The following is a 26,191-nucleotide window of genomic DNA, read 5'->3' as shown; positions in this document are numbered from 1 at the left end:
ACAGAACATTCTAGAGACCTTGTTTTAATTTTCACAGACTTTGTACATTGGTTTAATTAAAATTTGTTGTTTTTACAGCAGCATTCATTCCATTAGAACGCTCAATGTTTCCAGGAATCTACAATATCCAACAAATACATTAAAAATTGATAGTTTTATGGGCATTCTCAAGAGTCTAAAACATTAAAACGCTGTGTGTAATTATAAAACACATTGGTCTATTTTTTTTTAATATTTTTATTTTCTTTCCTTTTTTTAGTTTAGTTTTTTTTAGGTTCAGAGCATATTTCTTCAATAAATAAACAGACACCTAAAATAACCGCGTGACTCTTTAAATCGTTTGTTTTTCTATTCTAGTTGCTGCCACAACAGCGGCATAAAAAATCGTCTTCCGCTTTAAAATTCCATGTTTCTCCATTTCCAAAATGAAAGACACAACATAAATCCTTTCAAGGATTTCCTTACTTTTTGTTCATTCTTCTCAAAGTTTCCATTTTACGCTCTTAAAACAGTCACGTAGTAAGTTAAAAAAGTTGAGTTTTTGTTATGTCTGCTGCTTACACGTTTGTTTCATTGAGTATCGAAAATTTTCTTTAATTTCTTAGTAGCAGTAGTGGTGCAGATTGAAGCTTTAAAAAATAAAATGCAATACACATCGGAGCGATGATTACTAAAATATTAATCTCACCATCACCGTACATCAGACAAACCATTTGGTTTCCTTTAAAACGTTCATTTTTGCGTCCTACGCACATACACGCAATGCAGTGTCAGCAAGACCGCATTTTCACACGCACATCAAGTGAATTTTATTCAAAGTTTTAGTGGGCTGAAGTAGCTTACGCATTACGTTTATACACTTTCCATTTGATGAAACGCTCTGCAGGGGTGGTATTGAAAAATTTACATTTTACTATAGCGACTGGAGGTCATTAACAGCGCAAAGAGTTTGACTTATATTCGTCAAAAAACAGTAAAGATAAGTAATGTAATTATTTATGATTTAAAATATTAATAACCGCTGAAAACACGAAGGTTTTAATTAGAAATGGGGCCTGGGCATGCTACAGTTTCTTCTGAGCTTTAGATCCAAGAACGACGAATTTAATTTTGCGCGCCTGGCGCATCCACCATTTTTTATCTTGATTTAATTATTCAGAAATATTGTAACAAACTTGAAGAATAAATGTAGATAAACACCACTTGCAAGGCAGTTTTAAAATCTTTGTAATAACTTTTAAGTTGTGTTAAGAAAAGAAACTTAATTACACTCTAGCAACTGCAAAAAATTCCGTGAAATATTTGTTGCGTTCAAACAGTCTAACAAACTACAACGATGCATTTTCAAGTAAATAGTCGGCAGGTAAAATGAACCACAATGTTGAACCTTTGCAGACAGTCTAGCACAATTTAATTTATTGACATCTACCCACATTCCTCGAAACGTTTTGTAAATATTTATCCTCTTTACCGAACAGGATGTAATCCACTGTCTATATGCAAATGAACAAAAAACTGTTACAAAATGAAATTCACTCTTGTTTTTATAACAATTAAGTTAAATATGGATGAGCAAAGTTATTAAAACTTAATTATCCACACAAAATTTTGGTTCTAACGACATTGCCTTGAATACAACAAACTTTTGTTATGGAAATTTTGCACAATGTATGGCGTGCTAACTTCGTTAATTTTCCACCTCCTAAAAGGAAACAGATGGAATGTCAAGTTCAATTTAATTTAAGATAACATTAATTTTTTACCCAAAAACAGCAATGAATAACATCAACCGCAGAGACCAAAATAATTAGTCCCTATTAAGAACGGAAGCTTTAATAAAACGTATTACAAAAATATCACTGCAAGTTTTTATAACCGACAGATGTAGCCTATTTCTTAACAACATAGTGAATTATACATCAAAAGTGTAATTCTGCGCATTTATAAATAATTTTCTAAAAGGGTGCATATCGTTTTCATTTTTATTCGTCCGACAATGTGAGTGCTCCAAATGGAAAATCGTATATATCGCCGCTACGAAAATGTAGACTGCATGCTGTCTCAGAGGAAACGTCATAAACTTCATGCTTGAATATATATTTCCATCCAAAAAAATCTCACGTTTTTTAACGGTGATGTATGTGCAAGCTGGAAAAATATGTCATAATTTAAATAATTTGAACGGTCACTCACCTGCGGCTTTCAAAATACACCAAGGAATTAGTGCTTTGTTAGCTGTAAACAGTCTGAAAATTTGTTGCGGTACGAAATCAGAAGATACAATAAAGTGACCACAGCTGTGGGACCTCTTGCTGAAGTGTAATTTCCTCGTAAATCGGTAAGCGTGAACAGGAATAGCTATTAATCTGATTATCGGGTTTACGATTTCTGTTATCTAACAATCAGCCAATGCAAACGTAGGCAACAATTGGGTATTAAAGGAAATGGCTGTGATCTAGAATTCATTACCAGGGGCTTATAATCTTGACTTGATGTCAGAGAAAACTTTTATAACTTTTAAGTTATTTTGCATTAATAAAGGATTTTAACTGTTCTAACGCTTTGTTAGACGGTGCCATAAAAATCTAAAAATATTCTCAACAAAAACTGCAGTTATTGCACTCTGTTAAAGTAAATCACGCGATGTATTTACAAATAAACACGGGTAAGTATGGTAAAAAACAGGTGTTTAACCGTTTGTCGATGTAAAAAATAAACGAAATAAGAGGTTTTTCAAAAAATGTACATGATTCTGGCAAATGAAAAGAAACTGTACTTTTCAAAAAACAAGTTCAACGTAGGAACATTTTTTTTTATTGATTGCTACGCAGATGAGAATTTCAGAATTCTTTTTAAATTTTGAAAATATACATGTACTCACAATTCACAGACAATCTAAAAAAAAAGAAACGAAGAAATCGTATAAATAATCTGACAAATTTAAGAAAAAACTGTGAAGAATAATTTAAAGACATGTTAACAATTTTGATTGGAAAATTGAATTATCCGATTTTCTAATTTATGCAACAAAAAAAAACTTTCCAGTTTTCAGTGATTATTTTCGAAAATATTTTGTCAATTAGAGACCTGCTGGACGAAGTGTGCAATGAATTGCTTAAAAGAATAATGTTCAACAGTTCGAAACAATGCTCTTTTTAGCTGGGATTCAAATAATTGTTTATAGTACAAGCGCCAAAAAGACCTCAAAGCGAAACGAGCTGCATGTTAATACCTGCAGTTATTTGATAATTTTATTTTTTATTTATTTTGATAAAAATTTAGTAATAATTGTAGAAAAATCATGCACAGTACTCTTGTGAAAAGCTCATAGCAAAAGCACACTCACGTGCGGCCGGATAAGGTCTTTTCAGCGCTTGTACTGTAAATAACTATTTTAATATCTGGTTTAAATATAAATACAAAATTTGGGAACAATGGCTTACAAAATTAAATAAAAAAAAATCTTTTTATAAAGTGTTGGTTCTTGAGGCCTCGAATTAATTTCATCGTTTATTACCGTTGCATTTTGAATTCTACAAACATCGAAACATTTAGTTTAAATCTTCCTGTATAATAATTACAGCTTAAGATAATTCGACCTTATGCTTGTAGACGCACATTAATTAAGCCCCGCGCTATCTAAAATCTGAACCGTTTTACAGGAATCTAGGAACAAAACGTTATTCTGGGATTACCAAATAAATGAAATGTCCACAGACCGGAATTATAGGTAGCATTATACCTCTTTGCAAAAAACGGTCACGTGACAGCATGCTGTTCTATTTTCAGCGTAACATTTAGAAAGAATCTCTCTTACAATGTCAAATTAATCTTGCACAACTTTCCCCTATATCATACCTGTTTCACTGCTTTTATTACGATCACGCAATTATGTGAGATGGAGGTCACAATAAATAAAATATTAGTTTCTTCCTGTCATCGATGGGAACATAGTTTCATCGATAAGTTCCCCTTGATTGTTCTACAGATTTTAAGTATTTATTCTGGAAAGTTTCTGTACACTAACAACTCTTGGTGAAGAACTTAACTCTCAAGAAGACACTTTTTTGATGAGTCTAATGTAATATTTAATAGACGATTATGGAGACGCTACATGTTGTCAAAATGTGTTGCTCATCCACTTAAGAGAAACAACTGAAGTTGCACTTAACTAATTAAATGAAGTACGTGTTTTGTCAAGTAATTGCATAGAATATCATGCGAATGCGAGTGTTGTGCAATTTTAAGGTTTTAAGGGTTCGGTTCAATAAAATTACAGTTACCAACTTTGGCTAAGTGCATAATTGCATTAGAATCCAGGTGATGATGGGAAGATACACACAGTTTGCACGGCTATATTAATAAAGATAATTTAATTACGCATTATTGGAGCCCTAATAACTCCGAATCAGACTGCTCGTCCTTGTTTGGCGATTTTAGAGCAATCGATGAGAGTCGCCTCGAAAATACAACGTTTGGCAGCAGCATTAAAAAATTTAGATTCCCCCAAAATATTTTTTCTTATATAAAAGGCTAGATAAGTAATTGGTTAGATCATAATTTAAATTTAGTAACTCAAAAACGTGCAAATATTTATTTCATGATCGGTGTGCTGGAATAACGTAAATATTTAAATACCTACTCAACTTTTTTTATAGGAAAAACAAATACTTTCTTTGTAACAATAATGTTAAAGTAATTGTTTATAATAAAACGAGTGTGTTTAGAAAATATGAAACTGGAAAAGTTTCGCAGTTATTAATAAATTAACGTGACGAGGAAATCTATTACTGTCGTCTTTTGCCCACCGCAGTTTATTATATTTTATGTTTAATTACGGGACATGATTTATAAAGCTTAATGAAATTTATGTCAACTGCAAGACGCTAATTGAGTTTACTTACAAATTAGAGCACTTATGGATGGCGTAAATTTCAGATAAATGAACGAAAATATTAACTAAACTAGATAATTGCGTCGGTTCGCTCAGATTTCTATTAAACACACAAAAGGCAGTGCAGTTCTGTTTTTGATTGTTTGCAGGCACAATCCCTCACCTGTTACCCGCGTCGCGTCGTCATTGTTTATATTTTGAATTATGATATTGTTTGAGTATGAATTACCGAGGCTAATCGGAACGATTGTTACCGATATGCGACACATTTAAACAAACTGTGCGCAATTTCAATTAACTTTTTAACCTCTTATCTGAAGTAAGCGTGCTGCATGCAAAGTTGTAAATTATTTGATCACCACAAATTTTAACCAAAAATTTTAATCTCGGGTGATTGCACTTTTGTACCTTTCAAGGCAATGCGTCAAATCATATAAGGAATACTTATTTCATTTTTCCCGCAGTGAATTTACCCATTTACCAAGGAAAAATTGTAGAAAATAACAAGATTTGAAAGAAATAAGTTGTAGTGGATACATATTAATTCTGGGTAATATAATATGGGTTCACATGCAACTTTAAAAAATTTCACAGTTCTGCTTAACATTCTGCAGAAATTACAGGAGTTTTAAAAAAATCAGCGTCGTTGTGCTGGACGACTAATCACAGAGTCACATTTTAAATTTGGCGCCTATAAAAAAATCCCTGCAGGAAAAATGAGGTTTATACTGCCACCGATTTAACACAGTAACTGTTCTAAATTCAATTTTATATTCCGTCTGAATCTTGCTTTGTTTCGTTATAAGATTTTCTCGGAATGGCAGATTTAAAGCCTGGACTAGACGTGAAATTTTCGCCTGGCTTTCCTATTTATCATGCAAGGAGAAGCGCTACTTTAGCAATGACAGACTAGTCCCCGAAGACAATAAATCAACTTTTCAAGTTACTAGATCCAACTAGGTTACGTTTAGCGCAATGTTATTGCGAAGTTCTTGTCTTCTCCAGTAAAGAGCTCTTTTAAAACATAATTTAGTAGTTAAACAGCTTCAACCTTAATGATGCTTGTTGTTTGAGAATTGTTTTCTTACAGTTGCTTTTTTGCTTAGACTGGGAAAAATATAAGTTTTAAAACTGTAATCTTTTTATTCCTTTTAACATGCGATACAGGTTGGACTCCAATTTTAAAAATTTAAATAGATATACTTAGATAAAAATATGTCAAATCACTCCATTAACTTTTGGAACTTATAATTTGGTGTAATCTAACCAAATTCCTCCCTCTGTGGCCATGATGAAACTTTTCGGATCCATTTTCAATGGCACAGTTGTTTTAGGGTTCAGTGAAAATTTGTAGTTCTTAAGAAGAACGCTAAGGCCCACTTTCGTTTGCATCATTCCAAATCGAAGCCCTAAAACATTTAATAATTCTATTTGGAAAATACACTCCTTTTACTGACCTATGCAAATCCTGGGTCCTTCTCCAAATGGTATAAAACTACACGCAGGACGCGTCCTTTTATTCTCTTCTGAAAACCGATCAGGATCAAACTTTTCAGGATTAGGATAATACTCTGGATCGTGGTGTATTCCTATGGCTGGAATAAACACCATTGTTCCTTTTTCAAGTACGAGGTCTGTACCGGGAACCTTGTAGTCCTTGGTAGCTTTACGGTTTAGCATGGGAAGAGGAGGATACTTCCTCAAAGTTTCTGGAAAACGAAATCAATCTCTGTTTAGAATACGTAGTTATATTACCATTGATGACTTGCTCCATATAGTGCATTTCCATAATAGCGTCGTACGTCAATTGACCATTATTTTTATTAAGTACTTCTATCACTTCTTTTCGCAGTTTCTCCTGAATGTTGGGATTCGCAGCAAGCTCGTACAGGCAAAACGTCATAGTGGTGGATGAAGTTTCAAAACCAGCTAAGAAGAACACGAAAGCCTGTGCAGCGATTTCGTTTTCTGTCAGTACGACTTCAGTGTTGTCGTCTTTGACAATGCTGTCGTCATCAACTAGTTTTCCTCGATTCTTGATCTGAATCAATAAATGCATGAAATCTTTTCGATGAACGTTGTTTTTTTCACGGTACTCAATTGTGTCTTTCACCACCTTCAGGAAAAATTTTGATAATTTCGGTTTTACCACCTTCAGTCTGAGAGTTCTGGCCAAAGTTGGTGCAACAAAAGTAAGAAATCCTATAAAGTTCTCCCAGAGGTTGTCAATAAAAAATAGTCTAAAGTAAGCGCTAAACTCATTATTAGGATCCTTCATAGAATTGCAATCAATTCCAAAGGCGCAGTTTCCAATAATATCCGTGGTAAACCTCACCAACATGTCTTTGATATCTATAGTTTTGGCAGCAGCATTATTGTCCATTTCAATTTTTAATTGATCTCCACATTTCGTCAAAGTTTCGAACATCATTTTCATTTTTCCGGAGGTGAAAGTTGGTGTTAGTTTAGCTCGAAGATTCTTCCACTTTTTACCTTCCAAAGAGAACAAATGGGCACTAAGAGGATCAATTTCTTCGTCGTGATAAACTCCACGGTCAACAAAATAATTAAAATCCGTTTGTAGAATACTTTTTACGATCTCTATGTTGATGGGTACGTACCCTCGAGCGCTGACGATGTAAATACCTCCATGTGCCATCTTTCTACTCTTCATGTACTTGTATGTATTCAACATCCAGTCGGCGTTTGAAGCTGCCTGTGTTAACACGTCCTTGCTGTTACCAAAAGGGAATGACGTGGGCGGAGTTTCCAAACCTTTGCGTTCCCAGTAGCTTTGTGCATATTTTAACAAAGACACCAGCAGGACGATTAGGGCGGTGAGAAGACTTAGGAAGTCGAGGGCCCAACTTTCGGTTAGTAGAGGCATTTTCGCGAAGATCACAACTGTGTTCTAACACCTCTGTTGCTTAACTGATGAAAGTTGTTTGTCTCAATAAATTAGATAATATGAGACATTAATCTAAAAATCTGCAGTGTCATCTATTTATCAGTTTCTAAGTGAAATAATTGAGTGCTGACATGTTTAAAGCGATTTATAGTGATGTATATTCAGTTTAATGCTGGAGCAAAAATGAAAATCATTAAAATCAATAAATTTATCTAATCTTATCTAATGTTTGTTAAGAAGATAATAATTTCTGTTTATTTAATTATCATAATGACTAATGTAAAAACAAGATAAACCCAAAAAAATAAAATGTTTAATTATATTGTTGTCAACTTTTGTTATTAATAATTTGATATTTACAATTTGGTGTAATCTAACCAAATTCCGCCTTCAGTGGTCAGAACAAAACTCTTAGGTTCCATCTTCAAAGGCACTGCTGTCTTCGAGCTGACTGAGAACTTGTAATTTTTCAAGAGAACGCTTAGCCCCACTTTTGTTTGCATCATTCCGAACCGGATACCTAAACAGACGTTTTTATGATTGAAAAAAGGTGCCAACTCACCAATGCAAACTCTAGGTCCCTCTCCAAACGGTAAAAAGCTGTACAAAGGACGAGTCTTCTTATTCTCTTCTGAAAATCGGTCAGGATCGAATTTATCAGGATTTGGGTAGTACTGTGGATCGTGGTGCAGTCCCATTACCGGAATCCACACCATGGTTCCTTTTTGAAGTTCAAGATTTGTTCCAGGGATTTTATAGTCATTAGTGCTGGTACGAAACAGAATAGGAAAAGGAGGATATTTTCTTAAAGTTTCTGGAAGACAATATTAAGTTTTGTTTGAGAAAAGACAATATATTTACCGTTGATGACTTGTTCCATGAAATGCATTTCCGTGATGGCCTCGTAAGTCAACTGGCCGTGTTTCTCAAGAACTTTTTCTACTTCTTTGCGCAATTTTTCTTGTATATCGGGGTTTGAAGCGAGTTCGTAGAGACAAAACGTCATAGTTGTGGAAGAAGTCTCAAAGCCAGCCAAGAAGAATAAGAAAGCTTGAGCTGCTATTTCATTTTCCGTCAGTACCAACTCTTGCCTGTCTTGGACCAAACTATCGTCATCGACAAGTTTCCCTTTGTTTTTGATCTCTATCAACAAATGCATGAAGTCTTTTTGGTGGACATTGTTTGTTTCGCGGTACTTAATCGTGTCTTTTACTATTTTCATAAAGAAATCAGATAACGCTGGTTTTACCACTTTCAATTTGAGTAGTTTGGCCAAATTAGGTGTTACAAAAGTAACGAATTGGCACATGTTTTCCCAGAAACTATCCATAAAGAATAGTTTAAAATATTTGCTGAACTCGTTGTCTGGATTTTTTATAGAATTACAGTCAATTCCAAAAGCACAGTTTCCGATAATATCTGTGGTGAATCTCTGTAACATGTCTTTAATATCTATCGTTTTATTCTCTGTATCCATTTCCGTTTTCAACTGATCTCCACATGTCACCAAGGTCTCAAACATCATTTTCATTTTTCCGGAAGTAAAAGTTGGTGTTAATTTCGTTCGAAGATTTTTCCACTTTTTACCTTCTATTGAAAATAAATGAGCACTGAGAGGATCAATTTCCTCATCGTGATAGATTCCACGGTTAACAAAATTATTAAAATCAGTCTGGAGAATGCGTTTCATTATTTCCATGTCTATAGGTAAATAAACTGGCGTATGCATAATGTACAGACCTGTGTGTGGTAAACTCTTATTTTTCACATACTTGTATACTCTCAGCATTAAGTCAGCTTGAGATTCTTCTTGGGTGAAGAGTTCCTTACCATGTCCGAACGGGAAGGACACCGGTGGACTTTCTACACCTCTGCGTTGCCAGTAGCTCTGTGCATATTTTAACAAAGACACGAGTAGCACTATTAGGGCGGTCAGAAGACTTAGAAAGTCGAGGACCCAACTTTCGGTCAACACAGGCATGTCGATAGTTTGAACTGCCTCTAAACGAAACACTGTACTTCGAGTGAATACAGAAATAAAATTATCTCTGTTATCAAATGGAGTGGTTTTAAGAACACGGTTTTTTTCATTACTTTTTATTGGAATTATTTTTTAATCGTAACACTTGTTGAGACTTATTGGACTACCTTTGAATTTGAACGAAGTAGGTACCATTTATGAGAATTCCTTTGTTTACTTACGACGCCATAACAGTTTCGTTTCATCAATTATGACTGTCAAGTCGGTAAGATAGCAATTGATACTACAAGATGAAAGAGTGAGAGTCTGAGAGTAATGCAACGCATTATACACTAAACAATAGTTGACTACAATATTCCGGATTAAAATCTGACCAAATTCCCATTATTTGATTCCAAAATTCATTGGTTTATTACCCAATCCTACTTTTGTTTCCATCATTCCAAACAACGCTTCAAACAGATCAAAAATTTTAATAGAAAGTTGGGTTTGTAAACATAAAACTTCATGGATGATTTAGGAGTAGGAGTAGACTTCTGGCGTCTTAAAAAGTAAAATCCTAAAAATTTAGCGTTTGCTCAAAAGCAAACAAGTAAAAAAGCCCTAAAACCTCTCAAAAAACACTAATTTTTATGCAGCTTAAAAGTATCCAAATACACCAAAAATTAGGCATATAAAAAACCGTTAAAAATAACTCAAAGTAATACAAAATTATATCAAGAGCACTCTTACAAATCTGTCAAAATCCCTTGTTTTTAGACATTCTAAATGGCTTTTTATTTCTGAACCAAGCGATTTTGCGCAAGCAATAAAAAGGAAAAACAAGACCTAATCAGAGAGGGATGGTACATACCAGGATATTTGGCGTCTTAAAATGCAAGGAAAAATTCTAAAAATTTAGATATTTTCCCAAAAGTAAACAAAATCAAGCATAATTACAAGAGTTATAAACAGCACCCCAAAAGACTAATAAGAGATCAAAATATCTAGAGTTCAGGTTTTTACAGTTTTTGAGTTACAAACACTTTAAGTTGGCCAATTACAGCCCATATCTCACTAGATAGCATTGTGTTCCTGATATTTGCGATTTTTTTTCCTTAAATTTGGTCAAATGGTCAACTTTAAATGCTTGTAAGTTGAATGCTAGAAATGCCTAAACATTGTACGATACGGCAAATATACTCAGATTTTCATTGAGAATTTCCCATTAAAACAAAGTGCGTTCTGGGACACTCTGTATAATCAATGATTTAGCAATTTGTTCGAACTAATAAAATTTTTGATAACCTCTTACCTATTTATGTTTTTGCCGGTCCGTGATAAGAAACAATTATATCAAACTGAAATATTTGTTAAAGTCTGAGCCATCATACGCAAATAAAAATACGAAATGAATTGATTGATTCGTATTTTTTGTACAAAGGGGCAATAAATTTCGCGCACCAGTTCGATCCCTTGACAGATCATTTAAATCAGTTTTCATTTTATCCAGTGGCAAACGTTAAATTTTTAATTTCGTCTGAAACAAACAATTATTTTTGATGGATTAGAATACTTTGATTTTAGTTGGTAGCCATGCTGTCTATCAAATTTGACATATCGGAGTTGTAATAAGAATCGAAGAGATCCCTAAAGTAAGTAATTTGTATATTTTTATAGAAAACGATTATTTACTATGAGATCAGAAACAGATTTACCCGGAGTTGATATAATTACAAAATATGAAAGTCACGAGGTATGAAAATTGCATCTGTTGTAATGCTTGGGCCTTTTATCCACAAACGACTGTTACCGACAGCCGATAACTGATTTAATAAAATTTTGTACAATTCGTCGGTTTCATTTAAATTGAATTGTGGGAAACTACACGGATAGGTAGATAGGTACACAAAAAAAACAATTAATATGTTAATACAAGTAGCGTAATTCTACACTTTTCGAAAAGTAGCTTTTTAAATCAATCATCTCTAAATGAATAATTTATGGCCGGCTGCATTGCGGGCGGTTTGTTTACTAACAGCATTCCGACGTACTGACTTTTTATGATTAATATATTCAAGTATATTGTAAGGAATATTTGTATTTTCTACTTTCTTTCACCGACTTCGATAAATCTTGCTTAAAAGCACGTATTGAGAATTCATTTATCATAAAAATCCTCTCTAGTTCGTCAGCGAAAAATGCGTTTCTTGAAGAAACTGTTGCACACACGTCCGCGTTACGAGTATGTTGAGAAAATACATCATTTTACGTTTAGTGCACTTTTATTGATACTAATACAAGAACGTATTAGTAATGCTACATATTGTTTTATGATCTTTTAGTGAATATGGCCGTTAGTTTTTTTTATGGCTGTTTCGAGCACTTTATGGCGGAGAGGTCGCGCAAAGGACGATTATTTTTGACAAAGTTATGTGACAGTGACCGTTTCACGACACGATGAAACTTTACATTCGAGATTGCACCAAGTGGCTCTCACTGAATGGTAGTCGATAGTTGTGTATATGTAAGCTTAACTATGATTGTGAAAGCACGCAGCCAGTTACTGGGTATCCTGACAAGCTTAAAAAATGTTGCCAAATAAAACAATTATACGCACATATAGAGAAAAATTAGGCGATTCAACATGAGAGCAAAAATAAATGAAGAAGAAGATATAAAAAGCAGATGAAGTTGAGTTTGATGGATCAGTTGCACGTGTGATGCGAAATTTTGCCGAACAAACTCATCTTCAACTGCACGTGAGTTTAATTATAATGATAAGATCAGTAAGATTGATATGTTTTGATCAGTGATCTATAGTGTTAGTAAACAAGATTAGACTTGAAGAATTTTAAAAACAAACGAAAAAGAACGATAATTCTTTCGTACGCAGCAAAGAAGGAAAAAATTAATTATGTATGTACATTATGTACATATCGATTTAACAAACATCAACATAATTTAATGAACAAATACAATAAAATACAATTTCAACGACAGTGAATTTTGATTAATAAAATTTCTATAATTTCCACAGTTCTATTTATACATGTGAAACAGGTTAAATTGATAAATTATTAAGCAATTTAAATTACATATTGACTGCTTTGGTATAGATAACTAAATAAACAACCTGACCATGATTTTGAATAATTTCGACTCAATTAATTCACTTTAAAGTAATTCAGTTTAATGATCTAGTCGGTTGTCATAATTTTCCAGCTTTAATGACGTTATTTGAATAATATTAATTTGAAATTAATACAAAATTGAACTAAACTAAATACACGTTTTTAAATAGTATGTGAACGTAACAGTTCATTAAACGAAGAGTAGTTTATTTGCCGTAATCCCGATGCAATTTTTTACAGTACCTACCGACAAGAATTTCCTTTAAATTGATACAACAAAATAGTGTCAGCGCCCTTAATTCAGCCTTCCAGTGTTAATTAACAATTCACTGAATTAATTTGTAGAGCAACTATTCCCGGCAATTTTATATTTATAATTTAATTAAATTGGTCGCGGAATAAAAATTGCAGGAAACAATTAGATTAGATTTGCAACAAGCAGCGGGTGCAGCTTCCAGCTAAGTGCAGTTGTTACAATTTTTGCGTCTGAAAGTACATAACTTTCCCATTAAATTAAATTGGAAATAACATAAAAGTAATATTCAAATGGAAAGTTTTGCAGTGACAGCTGAAAAACCAAAGCAAATTTAAAATGGAATCGAATCTCAGTTTGCGGAAGGAAACACGTGCCAAAAATATGGTAGTAATTACACATTATTTTTGGCCTTCGTTTCTGATGAGTTAATCACGCAATTTATTTTTGGCATCAAATCGGACGTTTGGCCAAACATGCTACCTAGCAATTTGTTTGATGTTCTAATGTAAGAACTTGTAAATTAGCATAATATACGTCAAATTTTTGAAAGGTGTTGTTAAATTTAGACACAGATTTGTTGACTTGCCTCTTGTTTTTTCAAGTTTAATTCAGACGCGCTGCGTCTTCAATCCATTCGAATGATTTTTTCTTGTTGAGTGGGCTCAAATTGAAATGCTCAATTTGCGTGAACAAGTGGATGAATATTAATATTGTATTTTCCCATTATTCCGTCCACAAAAGAAGAGGTATTTCCAAGTTCTCGTGTTATTGAACGTACATTGCTGCAATTTACTTCGTCAACAAGGGATTCTGAAATTATTAATCATAACCCATTCATGGGGTAATGCCTTACGAGATCTAATTGGGTTGTTAATAGAATTTGTGAACCAAGACAACATGGGACGATAAGAAAATTCGACAATGTGTTTGAACTCTGATCGGAGACAAAGGAAATTGTTAAACTAATCAGCTTGCGGATTTAATCGTCTTTTTGTACTTCCAATTATGATACAAACACAACAATTAGTTTCTCGAAGATGTTACGAACATGCAAATGATATTTCCTTTATATTTCCGTTGCGGTTCTGTTCGGTTTAATTAACAGTGCTATTCTTAATGAGTTGACTAAAAAGTAGGAAATAATTAACATTGTTTCGGGATATTTTTACGAGCTAGATGCAGCTATTGTGAGGCAGAACGTAACAAAAACTGTTTAAAGAATCCCTTCTGTGTTGTGCTCCGGAAAAAGCTCTCTTTGAACGGCTTTCCGCTGTAGAGTTAAATTTACTCAAATTATCTTCAATTCTTGTCAATACACGGCAGTACGTCATCGGAAGTAATCTGCCTGATCTCCCAATGCATGTTACAATGTCCTGTTTAAAGCTTTGATTCTCGATCCACTTACAAAAATTATCGACAACTTCCCCGGGCGCTGACTCACCGGAAATTACACTAGAAGTTTGATAATTCGATCATTTTATTCCAGAAACAGTTAGTTATGGTTTCGGTATATTTTTCTCACAATAAAACTCAATCAAGAATTATGAAAAGCTTACAAAAACAAACAAATTGTAATTAAGGGCTATTGTCAGGTTCTTCGAAACACATTGTTCTATTGATCTTTTCTTTGAAATGTTTGTCGCCAAAAGACAAAGGTACGCCAATGTTTATTTGATGTTTTGTGCCTCGAACGTACAATTATATTTCTCCCCCTTTATCGCAACGTTTACACTCTCACCGTTCAAAGTTTCGCTAACGACTTTTATTACGAAACTTAAACATTGTGCGTCGGCAAAATCTTTATGTCCCTGAAATTGCTTTAATTTTTAAGGCATCTTTGTAATAATTATAGTATAATTCCGTACTTTTACTACCGGGGAAATCTTTTACCTTGCGGTATAATTTAACGTGGTATTTTATTTGATGTGTCAAAGGTTATTCACAAGTTTAAATTTTGTATACAGCTGAAGTACACTTGAACAAAAGATGATGAAAGACTGAAGGTTAGAAGAGCGCTATAATCCTTTACAAGTAAAAGTGCATCGAGATACGCCTGTCGGGTGACCTACTTTCAGGACTTCTACCCTTCAAGGGTGTCTAAATATAGTTTTGACCCTCGCGTACGATTATTGCATTATATAGTAAGGAATAATGTAAAGGTCTAACCACACTCTGTAGGAATTCAATTTTTGTATTATGGTAGTGACAATATGATCCTATCTGTTTTCCTCCCAAAAGCTTTAGTATTGTAATGGAAAAGATAGAAGACTTTGTTTTAGGCCAATAAAAATGGTTTACATGATGGAGATGGTCAAGATAAAAATGTAGTTTGCTTTTATGTGGGGTAGGATACTAGGCGATCAAATAATTTTATAATACTTTTAGTTGCTTCTTTGTTTTGTATTTAAATTGAAAATTCAATTTTCAAATTATCGATTTTTGAGGTTTTTAAGTTTATCGAATACTTCCAGTTTTAGCCTTAAATGTAGTAAGAATTTTTTGAGTCTTTGAGATAGTTCTTTTAAACACTTTTTCAAATTTGTAAACTTTTTATTTTCTTACGTCTTTTAGGTCTTGGAAATTTCTTTCTAAATTTAATTTAATTTTTTGATAAATCTGTTACTTGACTTTTGCTAAAATAAAACTACCCAGTAATTTGAGCTCGGTGTCAGGTCTCTTGCAATTTGGATTGGAAATTGGCAAAGTGCTATTTAATGCAAATAATTTTGAAACTGGCGGACAGAATGCTTTGAGAAAGTTGCCACTTAAAATTTGAAACCCAAAATCATTTATTTTGTGCTTGAAATATTTTTATTTTTGAACGAAACCGGCACCTCCACCATTTTGGACACAATATTAATATCGATTTTCTTCCAGCAAACTGGCGAGGAATAATTGATTTAATAATATTAACATAATAATAATTTTTTTAATAATAATAATAATTTAGTGACGCCACTAATAGCCATTACATAATCATACATTTAACATTTAACAAATAACCAGAAAGAACAAATCAATATCTGCATCATTGCAAGACTGCAATAGTATATTCATTGGAGAAAACTTAACATAATTTTGTTTAAAAATCTTAATGTGAAAATCAGGCACCGATCTACTCCTATAGCAAGGTATGTGAAAGTAGATATTGTGAATAATATCATCACCATCAATATAATTATTTAAAGCATTAAAAATAAAACAAATACGCATGTATTGTCTTCTTAGATCGAGCTTGAACAGTTGTAAATAACTAAGAGCCATATCATAATCTGACAATAAAGCTCTTGGAAGTTTCCATGTAATGAACTTAAAAAATTTATATTGCACGTTCTCAATTCTGTCGATGTGAACTTTATAAAACGGTGACCAGATCACACTGCCATATTCAAGAATGGGCCTTACCAAGGTCATGTAAAGAATTTTCATTGTACTGATGTTCTTAAAATCGCGACAATATCTTTTGACACATCCTAATACTTTGTTGGCCTTACTTATCACATGGTCATCAACAAAAAAGAAAATATAACAGACAAATACAAGTAAGTAGAAATTACCTCCAAAAATCATCAAATTTTTTAGTATTAGTCATTTTCTTATTTTTGCGCCACTAAGTTGTTTGTCACGAAAGAACCTTAACTTTGTTATTAGAAAACATTATTTTTACTTTCTGTAACAACATTGCCGGATATTTGTTTTCAATCAAACGTGTCAGGAATTAACCAAGAAACACGAGGAAAATATTGCGGCACAACCTTAAATTCAACTCCACCTAATTCCAACATAAAACTTTTTTAATTTAATGAAATATAAAAAAGAGTACTTGTTTCAAACTAAATTATTAAAATGGGAACTATCCATCTCCTGGCCAAACTTTGAAAATTAGTTTTCTCCGTTTGAATGATGGAAATTTGACGAGCTCCACCGAACTCATGTAGGAGTTCGTGGCAACAGGTGAACTCACCACATTACAATTGAATTCATAAAATTTCACGGAAACCGGTAAAGCAGTGTCGCCGAAAATCTATAATGTGCCATGTACTTTTATTACTCGAGGCGAAATTAGATTTAAACCAATTTCACTCAATTTTTCTTTTCAAGATTAATTAATGAGTAAAGTTGTGGCAAATGCCTCTAAAGTAAACTTCCAAAATTGTTTTTTATTTACCTTCTCAATGTTTATAATTAAACGATATTTAACATTAATTAAAGTTTATCAGTTTGCTGCATTTCAAAGGATGTTCAAGCTCATCCACGCAGCCGCACCATAGAAATATTAATGAACCACAAGATGCTGAATAGATGTCGCATACCTAATTATTTAATAGTTGCATTAGATGGCTTTTGCGGTCATGTTTAGCTGTTTACGAAAGATAACATTGACCGTCCTTTAGCTAATTCTTAGTTTGCTCCTGACCTAAATACAACAAAACGGGCAAGATAAGAAAAATAGTTCGGAAATTGATAAATTAAATTAGAATTTGTGTTGATTTTTTTTTCTTGCAGAAACCATTACGAGAGCTCGGCTTGAAGCGGTTATGGTCGGCGGTAAAGTCAACTAACAATAATACAGAACCACACGGAGAACAGGGTTTGGATTCTACCATAGAGGAAGCTAAACCGGGTCCTAACTGCTCACTTCCTCTCTTACAGGTAATAACATTTTGATATAATTTCCTACCGCGCGAACTCTACAGAAAAGATAGAAACGTATAATTTATATTTATTTAGGAGGGGGACAGATGATCACTACACTGGTCAACGCAATTTAGACTTTTTCTCTGACGGTGATTGATAAATAAATGCGAAATATGTTGGAAGTATAGCTAATTTAAAAAAAGTTAGATCAGCATTATCCCCAGTTTTTGAAGAGAACCTGTTGAATTTTAATTCGACGAGACTATATTGCGCATTTATTTTAAATGGTTTTATAATACAGTATAAGCAACGATAAACTTATAAATCAGGCTAACGTTTCAAAGTGCTTTTAAAACAACCTTAATGTACTCTTGAAATTTAACCGTGAAAAACTACGCGACAAACTTAATAAAAACGAAATTCCACTCTAAAAAAACAGCGTCGAATACAAAAAAAGTGTTCATTTATTTAGTTGCTGTCAAAGCAAACACGACCTGTACTTTGTGGCTATTATTGTGTAATTTAGCTAAAAATTAGATTAAGTTAAAGGTTACGTGTGTTTGGCATGCTACTAATGACTTGAAACTTTCAAGGTAACGAGTTCAAGCACAAAATGATTTTTTGAAAAATGAGACGTATAATTTCGAGGGTGAAAGAAAAATTAATGTAGACAAATGACGCGATCTTTGTAGAAGAAGCAGCTGAATGTAAACAATTTGAACTCCATGTCAACCGCTTTGCCTATTTCGTTATTAGACTGCCAGACTTCTCATAATGCCATTTTATTTTCACAACCCACGTCGTGGTAGAAACTATCTAAAAAAACACAGACAATACGCCGGCTTGGCTCTGATCTCATTCAAGGTTCAAAAAATTTTATAGGCTATAAAACTTATTTTCGTTGGACGAAATACGGGGACATTTTATTGAAATTAGTGGTATTTTTAAATAGAAAACATAGACATGGCCAATTCAAATATATTTATATTTAACGTGGCGAAAACGAATTTTTTCTTTTAGTTTACTTCTTATCATTGTTTGTACAAGTTAAAATATGAATGGTTTGCCCGTGATTCAGGTTTGGCCCAGTGCGGACTCTCCAAGAGGTGAAGCAGATGGACAAAGTTTTGTTTTCCCATCGTGCGCCGAAGATGCCACCTCTCAACACTCGACGTGTTTTGAAATCAGCCATAATGACTCCGGAATCGAATCCACGCAGGTAAATAGTTTCTGTTTGCAATACTGTAACTGCAGTTTAAACAGTCTATTACTCATATCCGCCAATCATTTTTATTACGATTTAAAAGAGCGAATCGCGAGGCTAATCATAGTTCGGTAATAGGATCATAAAAATCTTGTCATCGAAATGAGAAAAGTGGGCACTATACGTCATTTTTCCTGCAGAGGATTTACCGATTTACAAAGAAGTCATTTTAGAAATCAGCAGAGATAAGTTAGATACCTGTAATGAATACATGTCAGTTTTAATTAATAGATGGCTCCACAAACAACTGCTTTTTGGTAATAACGAAAAACAATTTGGTGATAATTTGACAAATTTTTAGGAGTTTAAAAAATCAGCATCTTAAATTTGGCGCCTATAAAAAATTCTCTACAGGCAAAATGAGGTTTAGTTGATAAAACGCACAACACGACTGTTTTATAAACGTTTTGTTAATTAAACTGAACTAAATTTACTCAACCTAGCCCAAATTAAAGTTGAATGAACTAAGCTCGGCTTTGTTGGCGTGCTAAGAAGTTATAAAGCTTATCGTATTGCTAATTTATCGAGTTAGAAATTCTTAAAGATGCCTCATCGGAACCTCTAGTGTTTTGCGAAAGGGGCAATAAATCTGCCTGATTAGTTTGTAACCAAATATGAAGCTTTGTTTTCTTTTAGAAAAATAACTCACTTTTTCTAGTGACAGCTTCTGGTTGCATTAACAACTTATATAGTCAGACGTTGTTATGCTACGCTTTCTAGGACACGAAAGAGCGTTTGCCAAAAAAGCTCAATTGATTCATTCACCATATTTACATTTTAATGTCGGGCAAAAAGCATTTTAATGCACTCGTTCATGTATCAAGCTAGCAAAAAGTGCGAACATTTCGCAAACGTAATTCGTTTTTGATCTGGCTTTATATTTCAGCGAGTGAACAAATTTATTAGATAGATAAAATAATACAACATGGCAGAGTATGCTAATGTTTTTCAAAAATTCTAGGAGAGGTCAGTTTTATGTTAGCTATGGACTGTACTTCTTTTATTTTTTGTTCGTTTCCTGCGACAAGTTTACGACACAATGGGAGAATTGCCAAGTTTGTGGTCAAACCGATGTAAATATAAACAAAACGTAACTTGTTATTTTTAAGTTTGTTTTTAAACAACTTCGCTAGTTTTAAGAGTTTTCAGCTCTTTATTGCAGTTACTAGGTGCTGAATCCTGAAAGCTCTCGAAAAACTCCTATTTGTATGGTAATACCCCTAAAGTGGATGAAATTTTGTATAGTACAGTTCTCTTTCACGTTATGAATAGTAATTCCAACAATTATCGACTTTTTGTTTTTAGGTGTCACCATCGCCAGTCCCATGTGCCTCTTCATCCCCAATTCACTCCCCCACGCCCAGTCTGCGTCGACCAAGCAGCGCTCTGCTCCACCCCGACCACGCAAGACTCTTCCGCCTTTACCCCATATCTTCACCTGAGCAAACTTCCATGGAAGACGTCTCAGACTCCCAGAACAACCACGTCTTATCGCCTTCTTCATCGACCACTTCTTCGCTGACCTCCGTGGCAGCCGCCGCATCAACCCGTGCTAGTGATTCCGCCGATAGCCGTCGTAGATCCTCCACCATGACAGCACGATATTCCCTCTTCGACGCTCTCGACTTGGAGTACGCGCTTCTCCGAGCAGCAGCAAGAGGCAGCGTCGGTCCATATTCCCTCAGTGAAAGTCTGCACAAACTCACCTTCACCCAAAGTTTAGCTTTCCCAGCGTTAGCTCGCGGTCTAGCTGGTAAACGAAGACGTTCTCAACAAAATAACAACACGCGTCCTCTAGATCCTTCAGAAAGTGGTCTCAATGCCTTCGCGAAATGTGTGACCGCTCTCGTTCTTGTTTTAGTTAGTGTCCTCGTGTTTGCTGTTGTTTACAAGTTTGTGAGGACGTGAGGATTACTTTTAGCTCCTGGAGGAGCAAGACATGCGCGGTTTACCGTTGGTAGAAACTCGTCGGCACCTTCTACAGAATATCGAAATGCTGGAGATGTCACGTGAAAGTGAAGCTGGAGTCGCAATGGCATTTCGAAATGCGAAACTGTTCAGTTTCAAGGAATTGATTGTAGTCACGTAGGGTAGATGAAGGAGGCTTTAATCTCAAAAGCTAAAGTCTTTGCATTATTTACGATTATAGTTACATGATGCTGATATAAATAAAGAATTTTTATTCCATCAGTTAAAGAGAGCTTTCGCATCCAACATCACCTGAGCGTGAAATATAATTGTATATTTTATTTAAATGATGCAGTGACATTGCAGTGACTTCGAAAAATTAAAATAAAATATTTATTGATATCAATGAATCTCTATGCTTGACCTGGAAAGCTTTTTCATCCATGTGCCCGTTTTTTTAAAATTGCATGAAACAATAACGAACGGTTTTATTTACTGTTATTATTAGAACCGATCGATTTAAACAAAAAAAATTCTTATCATGCTGCTGTTTTTATAAAATTAACAATATTGATAGCAAAAAGCATGACATGGGAAGGGCTTAGGTGTGTTTAATGTCCACTTAACAATCTGAAAATTGCTTTGTTTACAAGCTCCTTTTCGCTTGCCACGCAAATTTTGTTTGGAATCTAAGTTAAAATGAAACGTCTTTTCTCCACTGTGCACCTGTTTCTTGAAAGCTTTCACCCTTTTTTCTCATGATTAATCCATGTGCCACCACCTTATGAAAAATTTATTGCTGTTAGACAACGCCTCGCAAATCGATTTGACGCTTCATTGAGGTGTCTTCGAATAAATAATTCAAATATTGTCTATTGAACGAATTTAAAAACTAGAATTGTGTACGAGTAAAAATAGCTTCTGCATGCAAGAGCAGACTGAATTATTAACAATATTGACATGCAACTCTTTAATTTGTTACAGCAATGTCACTTGCATTCGACCAGTGGAATTCCATTCTATTTTCTCTAAACTAATTTGGTTGCATATCCACAATCGTTAATATCTTGTAGTAATTAGTCTTAATTTTTTCGGATTGTTTTAGCTACTGCACTTTTTTTGTTCAATTAACATAACGATTCGAAAGAAACTTTGTGATTGAACGGCTTTATATTTTTATAAAAAAGTTGATAACGTTATAATTATATAAACTAGATACTAAGTAATTTGGGTAAGTTTACTAACTCTTGTAACTTGTAAGAACACGTAAATGTTAATATCCATGTAATTGTAACAAAATTTTTCAAATGGCCTAAATTTTATATGATATTTGATAGTCCATTCTTATCACCCATTTTAGACAACTTGTCGAATTTTATAAAAACTTTTGGTTGATGCTTCCATGAATGAATGCAAGAAAGATGTCTCATTTCAATGTTCTTGGAACCAAGTTTTCGAGGTATGAAATATCATATTCACATTAATGTATTTTAAAAATACTAAATATTATCGAAGTAAGCATATGTACTTACGTATTATATTTAGATACAGCAATTACAGAAATATATTCTTGTTACATGACAATCAATTATATGTTAATTATTGTATTATGCACAAACAATTAAATAAATTAAAGGCTTAATACAAAAAAAGAGGCTTTTAATTTTAATAATTTTAAGGTGTAAGTAAGCAATGTACTCGTATAATTGGTAAAAATGTTGTATTTAAATTCAATCAAGATTTTTTGATGTATTTGTTGATTATTTCCACATCTTTGGATTCTTTTAATTATTTTATGTTCCTGTTTGTAACCTTTCTTTAAATTTCGGTTTTTCGATTTATATTGCTTCGTTATTTATTTATCAGTTTTCTGATGTTTTTTAATATTTTTTAAAAATTCCAAATTGTTCACTTTTCAAATACTTAAATTTTTTTTTAATTAATTTTGGCTTTCATGTGAATTTTTGATTAATTGGTAAAGATAATCAATTTAGTTGCCGTTTTTCATCCGTAAATTAATGTCTAAATTTTAAGCACTTTGTATATTTTTTTGCTCAAACTGGTAAACGAGTTAGATACAATTAAAATATGATTAGTCCAGAATATGGCTCAGAAAGTTCAATCGAAATAAAAGAATGCTAATGTAAAGTTTATTCATATTAGTCACTAAACATTATTACACATTTTTTACTAACATTTCAATAGTAATATCTAAAATAATATTAGATAATAAATAAAACTTTATTATTTACAGACGAACTAATATAGCAGTTACTTTTTTATAAATGATATTATAAGTAAGCCCCTACTTGATCCCATTCAAAAATTCATACTTTTGTGATAGAAGAATACTTTGAGCTCATTTTGTAAGTCTAGTGAATATTATTTTTAACATTTCACAGAAATTACCCTTGGAAGTTAATCAGTTTGTACTTAACAATAACAATAAAAAATTCGAAGTATAACTTAGGTCTTGCAGTTTTAAGTCTAATTGTAGTGATAGCAAACCTACGCTGCATCTCAAAGAAGGTAAAATTTTACATTGTAAAATGTCACCTTGTTTGAAATTCGAAGTAAATACCTACATTGCCGACAAAACTGATCTAAATTATTTGTCACGGATATGTGCGTTTTTCTATAAAACAAAAATTGAACTAGCTGCTATAAACACAAGATTTAGCTACACCTAGTATTCTTGGTACTCTGTTTACATATTTACTTTTTAAGATCTATATTATTCTGATTGTATATACTTAGACATGTAGGTATTAACCTAATCAAGATCTAAACACCGCTTGAACTCTATTACAAGAATGATTGATCGAAGTACAAAATGATTTTTAAAAATGACAGCCTACAGTAGTCAGTGCTTTGTCTATGTACTATCTCATTAACTCTGAAGCAACGGTTCCACTTCTTTACTAGTAAAATTTTGATCGCCCGTCTCCGCGTCATTCGTGAAAACCTCATCTTCAATCTTCTGATCGCCACATTCAATCACCGTTTTTTCTTCAGATTTGGACGTTGGACTATCATGAGATTCGTCTTCTTCGTTCACTGTTTCCATTGCAGTGACACCTATTATCGGGGACACCGGAGCTGTTGGAGGGGTGATTTTCCCTGCTTTTCCGAGTAGGTAGTATGTCATCAGTTGGCCTTTTCCTTTGACTGCCACCAGACCGCGCTGCTCGAATTGGTAGCCAAAGTGTTGGAGGATTTCACATGTCTCTTCGGTCACCTAATCAATAACAATGACAGTAATAATTAACAACCACTTTCAGATTTGGGTTTATAAATTAGCTTGACGTTTCATCTTTAATGGGCTGTTATTCTGGTCTGAAGCTGGGGTGAATTATTGACAAAGTTCAGGGTGAGACGTATCCGGTTGTTTAGTTGAATCAGTTATTGATGAGAGTGTTTAGTGCACGGAATCGAAGAAAGAGAATCGAAAAATTCACCTAAATTCTAGTTGGTTAACTAATACGTCTAGCTATTGATTTTTTATTACTAATGGTTTAAATAAAGGCTCAACTACAATGGGCGTTTATTAGCTACTAGCTAGTGATGATAAATGGCCACTTTTCTCGATGTTTTCTGTCGTTTTCATTGTCTAGCTATTTAACTACAGTTCAATGCAAAAGTATCAGCTAGTAAAACAGCTAGGAAACTAACCTTGTTGCCGACTGAGAGAGTTCTGCAGATGTCTGTAATTTACTTGTTGTGGCCGGTGAGTGGATAGAATGTAAATTCGTCCTATGTAATTGAGCCTTTATTGATATGATGGATCGAATGTTTGAAACTAAATGCAGTGCAGCAAGCTACAAGTCTTTCTGTTCTTAATCAATATCGTTCATTTTCGAGTTTGAACTTAAAACCAACATTTTTAGGAGTTTGAACTTAAAACCAATGATAAATAAAAAAGCTTATTTTTTTGAGGCTACTAAGATAATTAGTCTTTTGAATTCAAACTTTAAAAGTATAAAAAAAGCTCGCAGATACCTCAAATTTTATCCGTTTAAGATGGTATAAAGTCTCCGAAATTCAGGAATGGATTCTAAAAAGTTTCAGCCCCAAATATATTTCGAAATTTGACAATAATGTAGGTAGTTTCAGTTAACTTTTACTACTTAATTTCCAAAAATATTGTTTTGTTCTCAATTTGACAACACTATTCCGAAGAATTTATAAAGAATACATTATAAAGAGTAACAATGATTTCGAAAAAATACTTTTCAAGCGATTAATTAATCTTTGTTAAACTCCAAAGTCGCAGATGAAAGTTGAATCTATTTTCTTATTCTGGAAACATTTCGCTTTGTCGTTCGCAATTAGTATACATTCAGAATAAATTAAGAGAAAAATCAAGCAAGAATTAAATTATTCTCCTACTAAACAAACAATGACTCCTTTAATGAATAATAAATGAACAATATACATAAATGACCGACTTTATGGCACTTTTTGTATTTATTTCCTTCTTAGCGAAATTCACCGAATTGGTTGCATTTTAATTCGTTTAGTAATTTAAATAAATAGACATCACTACTCCGCTCGTCTTATTAAATTTCATTTATCATAGTACATGACATGGTTCTATAAAGAAAATTCCTTAGACTAGTTAGATTGAGAACAGCGTCGAATTCTCTTACTGCATTTTCGTCTCGCGTTAATTTAACTAAATTTACGTTTATTGATTTTAACCTGAATGCATCCTGCTTTGCCGGTACTTTCCATTCTGGAAGCCACGTTGACTGTGTTTCCCCAGATGTCGTAATGGGGTTTCCTGGCTCCGATGACACCTGCCGTAATAGGCCCATGATTAATTCCCAATTTTAAAACGAAATGATTGAAACTCTGTTCGTTGATCCCCTGTAAAGCTTTCTTCAGTTCCAACGCAAATTCGACAAGGAGTGCTAAGTGGGCCCATCGTATTGTTGTAGGATCTTCAGGCTAAAAAAAGATTTTGTAAAAAAAAGTCTATTTGTTTGTGGGACCCCACTTTGACCTGACGTGTGGGGTTTAGGCCGCTTGCTGCCATGTATGTAGAACCGATTGTCTTGATTTTTATTACATCTTGAAACTGAGGTAGTTCCAGCAGCTGGAAAAGACAGAATTAGGCGAGATTTGTGGCGAAGCCAAACTTACAGCGTCAAAATCTGAAATGACTTCGTTTAAAAAGCGGAGACATTCTAATCCTTGATTGTTGACGGTTTCTTCTGAGTAGAAATC

The 26,191-nt window shown here is 33.5% G+C and overlaps 5 protein-coding genes across 5 annotated transcripts in view; 1 reads left to right on the top strand and 4 right to left on the bottom strand.

Annotated features, from left to right (window-relative positions):
- LOC148174899 (uncharacterized) overlaps positions 1–22,571 on the top strand; it is a 29,222-nt gene extending 6,651 nt beyond the window's left edge. Inside the window, exons 3-5 of the mRNA XM_088037437.1 lie at positions 17,659–17,805; positions 18,869–19,009; positions 20,360–22,571. Coding sequence (XP_087893563.1) covers positions 17,659–17,805; positions 18,869–19,009; positions 20,360–20,962 — 891 coding nt within the window. The 3' untranslated portion in view covers positions 20,963–22,571. The remainder of the gene's footprint in view (positions 1–17,658; positions 17,806–18,868; positions 19,010–20,359) is intronic.
- Positions 1,898–2,975, bottom strand: LOC148174902 (uncharacterized). The gene is made up of 8 exons (XM_088035431.1): positions 2,953–2,975; positions 2,882–2,895; positions 2,806–2,823; positions 2,654–2,770; positions 2,560–2,607; positions 2,470–2,483; positions 2,194–2,395; positions 1,898–2,148 (listed from the first exon to the last, which is right to left on the bottom strand). Exons 1-8 carry the CDS (start codon positions 2,973–2,975, stop codon positions 1,913–1,915), a joined length of 672 nt encoding a protein of 223 aa, XP_087891557.1. The 3' UTR covers positions 1,898–1,912.
- On the bottom strand, positions 6,018–7,903 carry LOC148174901 (putative cytochrome P450 6a23). The gene is made up of 3 exons (XM_088035353.1): positions 6,650–7,903; positions 6,352–6,603; positions 6,018–6,303 (listed from the first exon to the last, which is right to left on the bottom strand). The coding sequence occupies exons 1-3, from the start codon at positions 7,779–7,781 to the stop codon at positions 6,140–6,142; spliced, it is 1,548 nt and encodes a 515-aa protein (XP_087891479.1). The 5' UTR covers positions 7,782–7,903; the 3' UTR covers positions 6,018–6,139.
- LOC148174900 (putative cytochrome P450 6a17) lies at positions 8,115–10,045 on the bottom strand. Its single transcript, XM_088035526.1, has 3 exons — positions 8,664–10,045; positions 8,365–8,616; positions 8,115–8,322 (listed from the first exon to the last, which is right to left on the bottom strand). Exons 1-3 carry the CDS (start codon positions 9,781–9,783, stop codon positions 8,159–8,161), a joined length of 1,536 nt encoding a protein of 511 aa, XP_087891652.1. The 5' UTR covers positions 9,784–10,045; the 3' UTR covers positions 8,115–8,158.
- Positions 22,572–23,216: 645 nt separating the features above from the next.
- Ac3 (Adenylate cyclase 3) overlaps positions 23,217–26,191 on the bottom strand; it is a 29,403-nt gene continuing 26,428 nt past the window's right edge. The window contains exons 16-19 of the mRNA XM_088035895.1: positions 26,108–26,190; positions 25,962–26,060; positions 25,664–25,912; positions 23,217–24,200 (exon numbers count right to left, since the gene is read on the bottom strand). Of these exons, the coding sequence (XP_087892021.1) occupies positions 23,853–24,200; positions 25,664–25,912; positions 25,962–26,060; positions 26,108–26,190 (779 nt within the window). The 3' untranslated portion in view covers positions 23,217–23,852. The remainder of the gene's footprint in view (positions 24,201–25,663; positions 25,913–25,961; positions 26,061–26,107; position 26,191) is intronic.

Source organism: Gnatocerus cornutus, chromosome 5, assembly GCF_029298725.1.
Source record: "Gnatocerus cornutus isolate USDA-ARS CGAHR chromosome 5, icGnaCorn1.1, whole genome shotgun sequence".
NCBI classification, from domain to species: Eukaryota; Metazoa; Arthropoda; class Insecta; order Coleoptera; family Tenebrionidae; genus Gnatocerus; species Gnatocerus cornutus.
The sequence above is the reverse complement of the archived record's forward strand: the minus strand, read 5'-3'. Positions and strand labels throughout refer to the sequence as shown.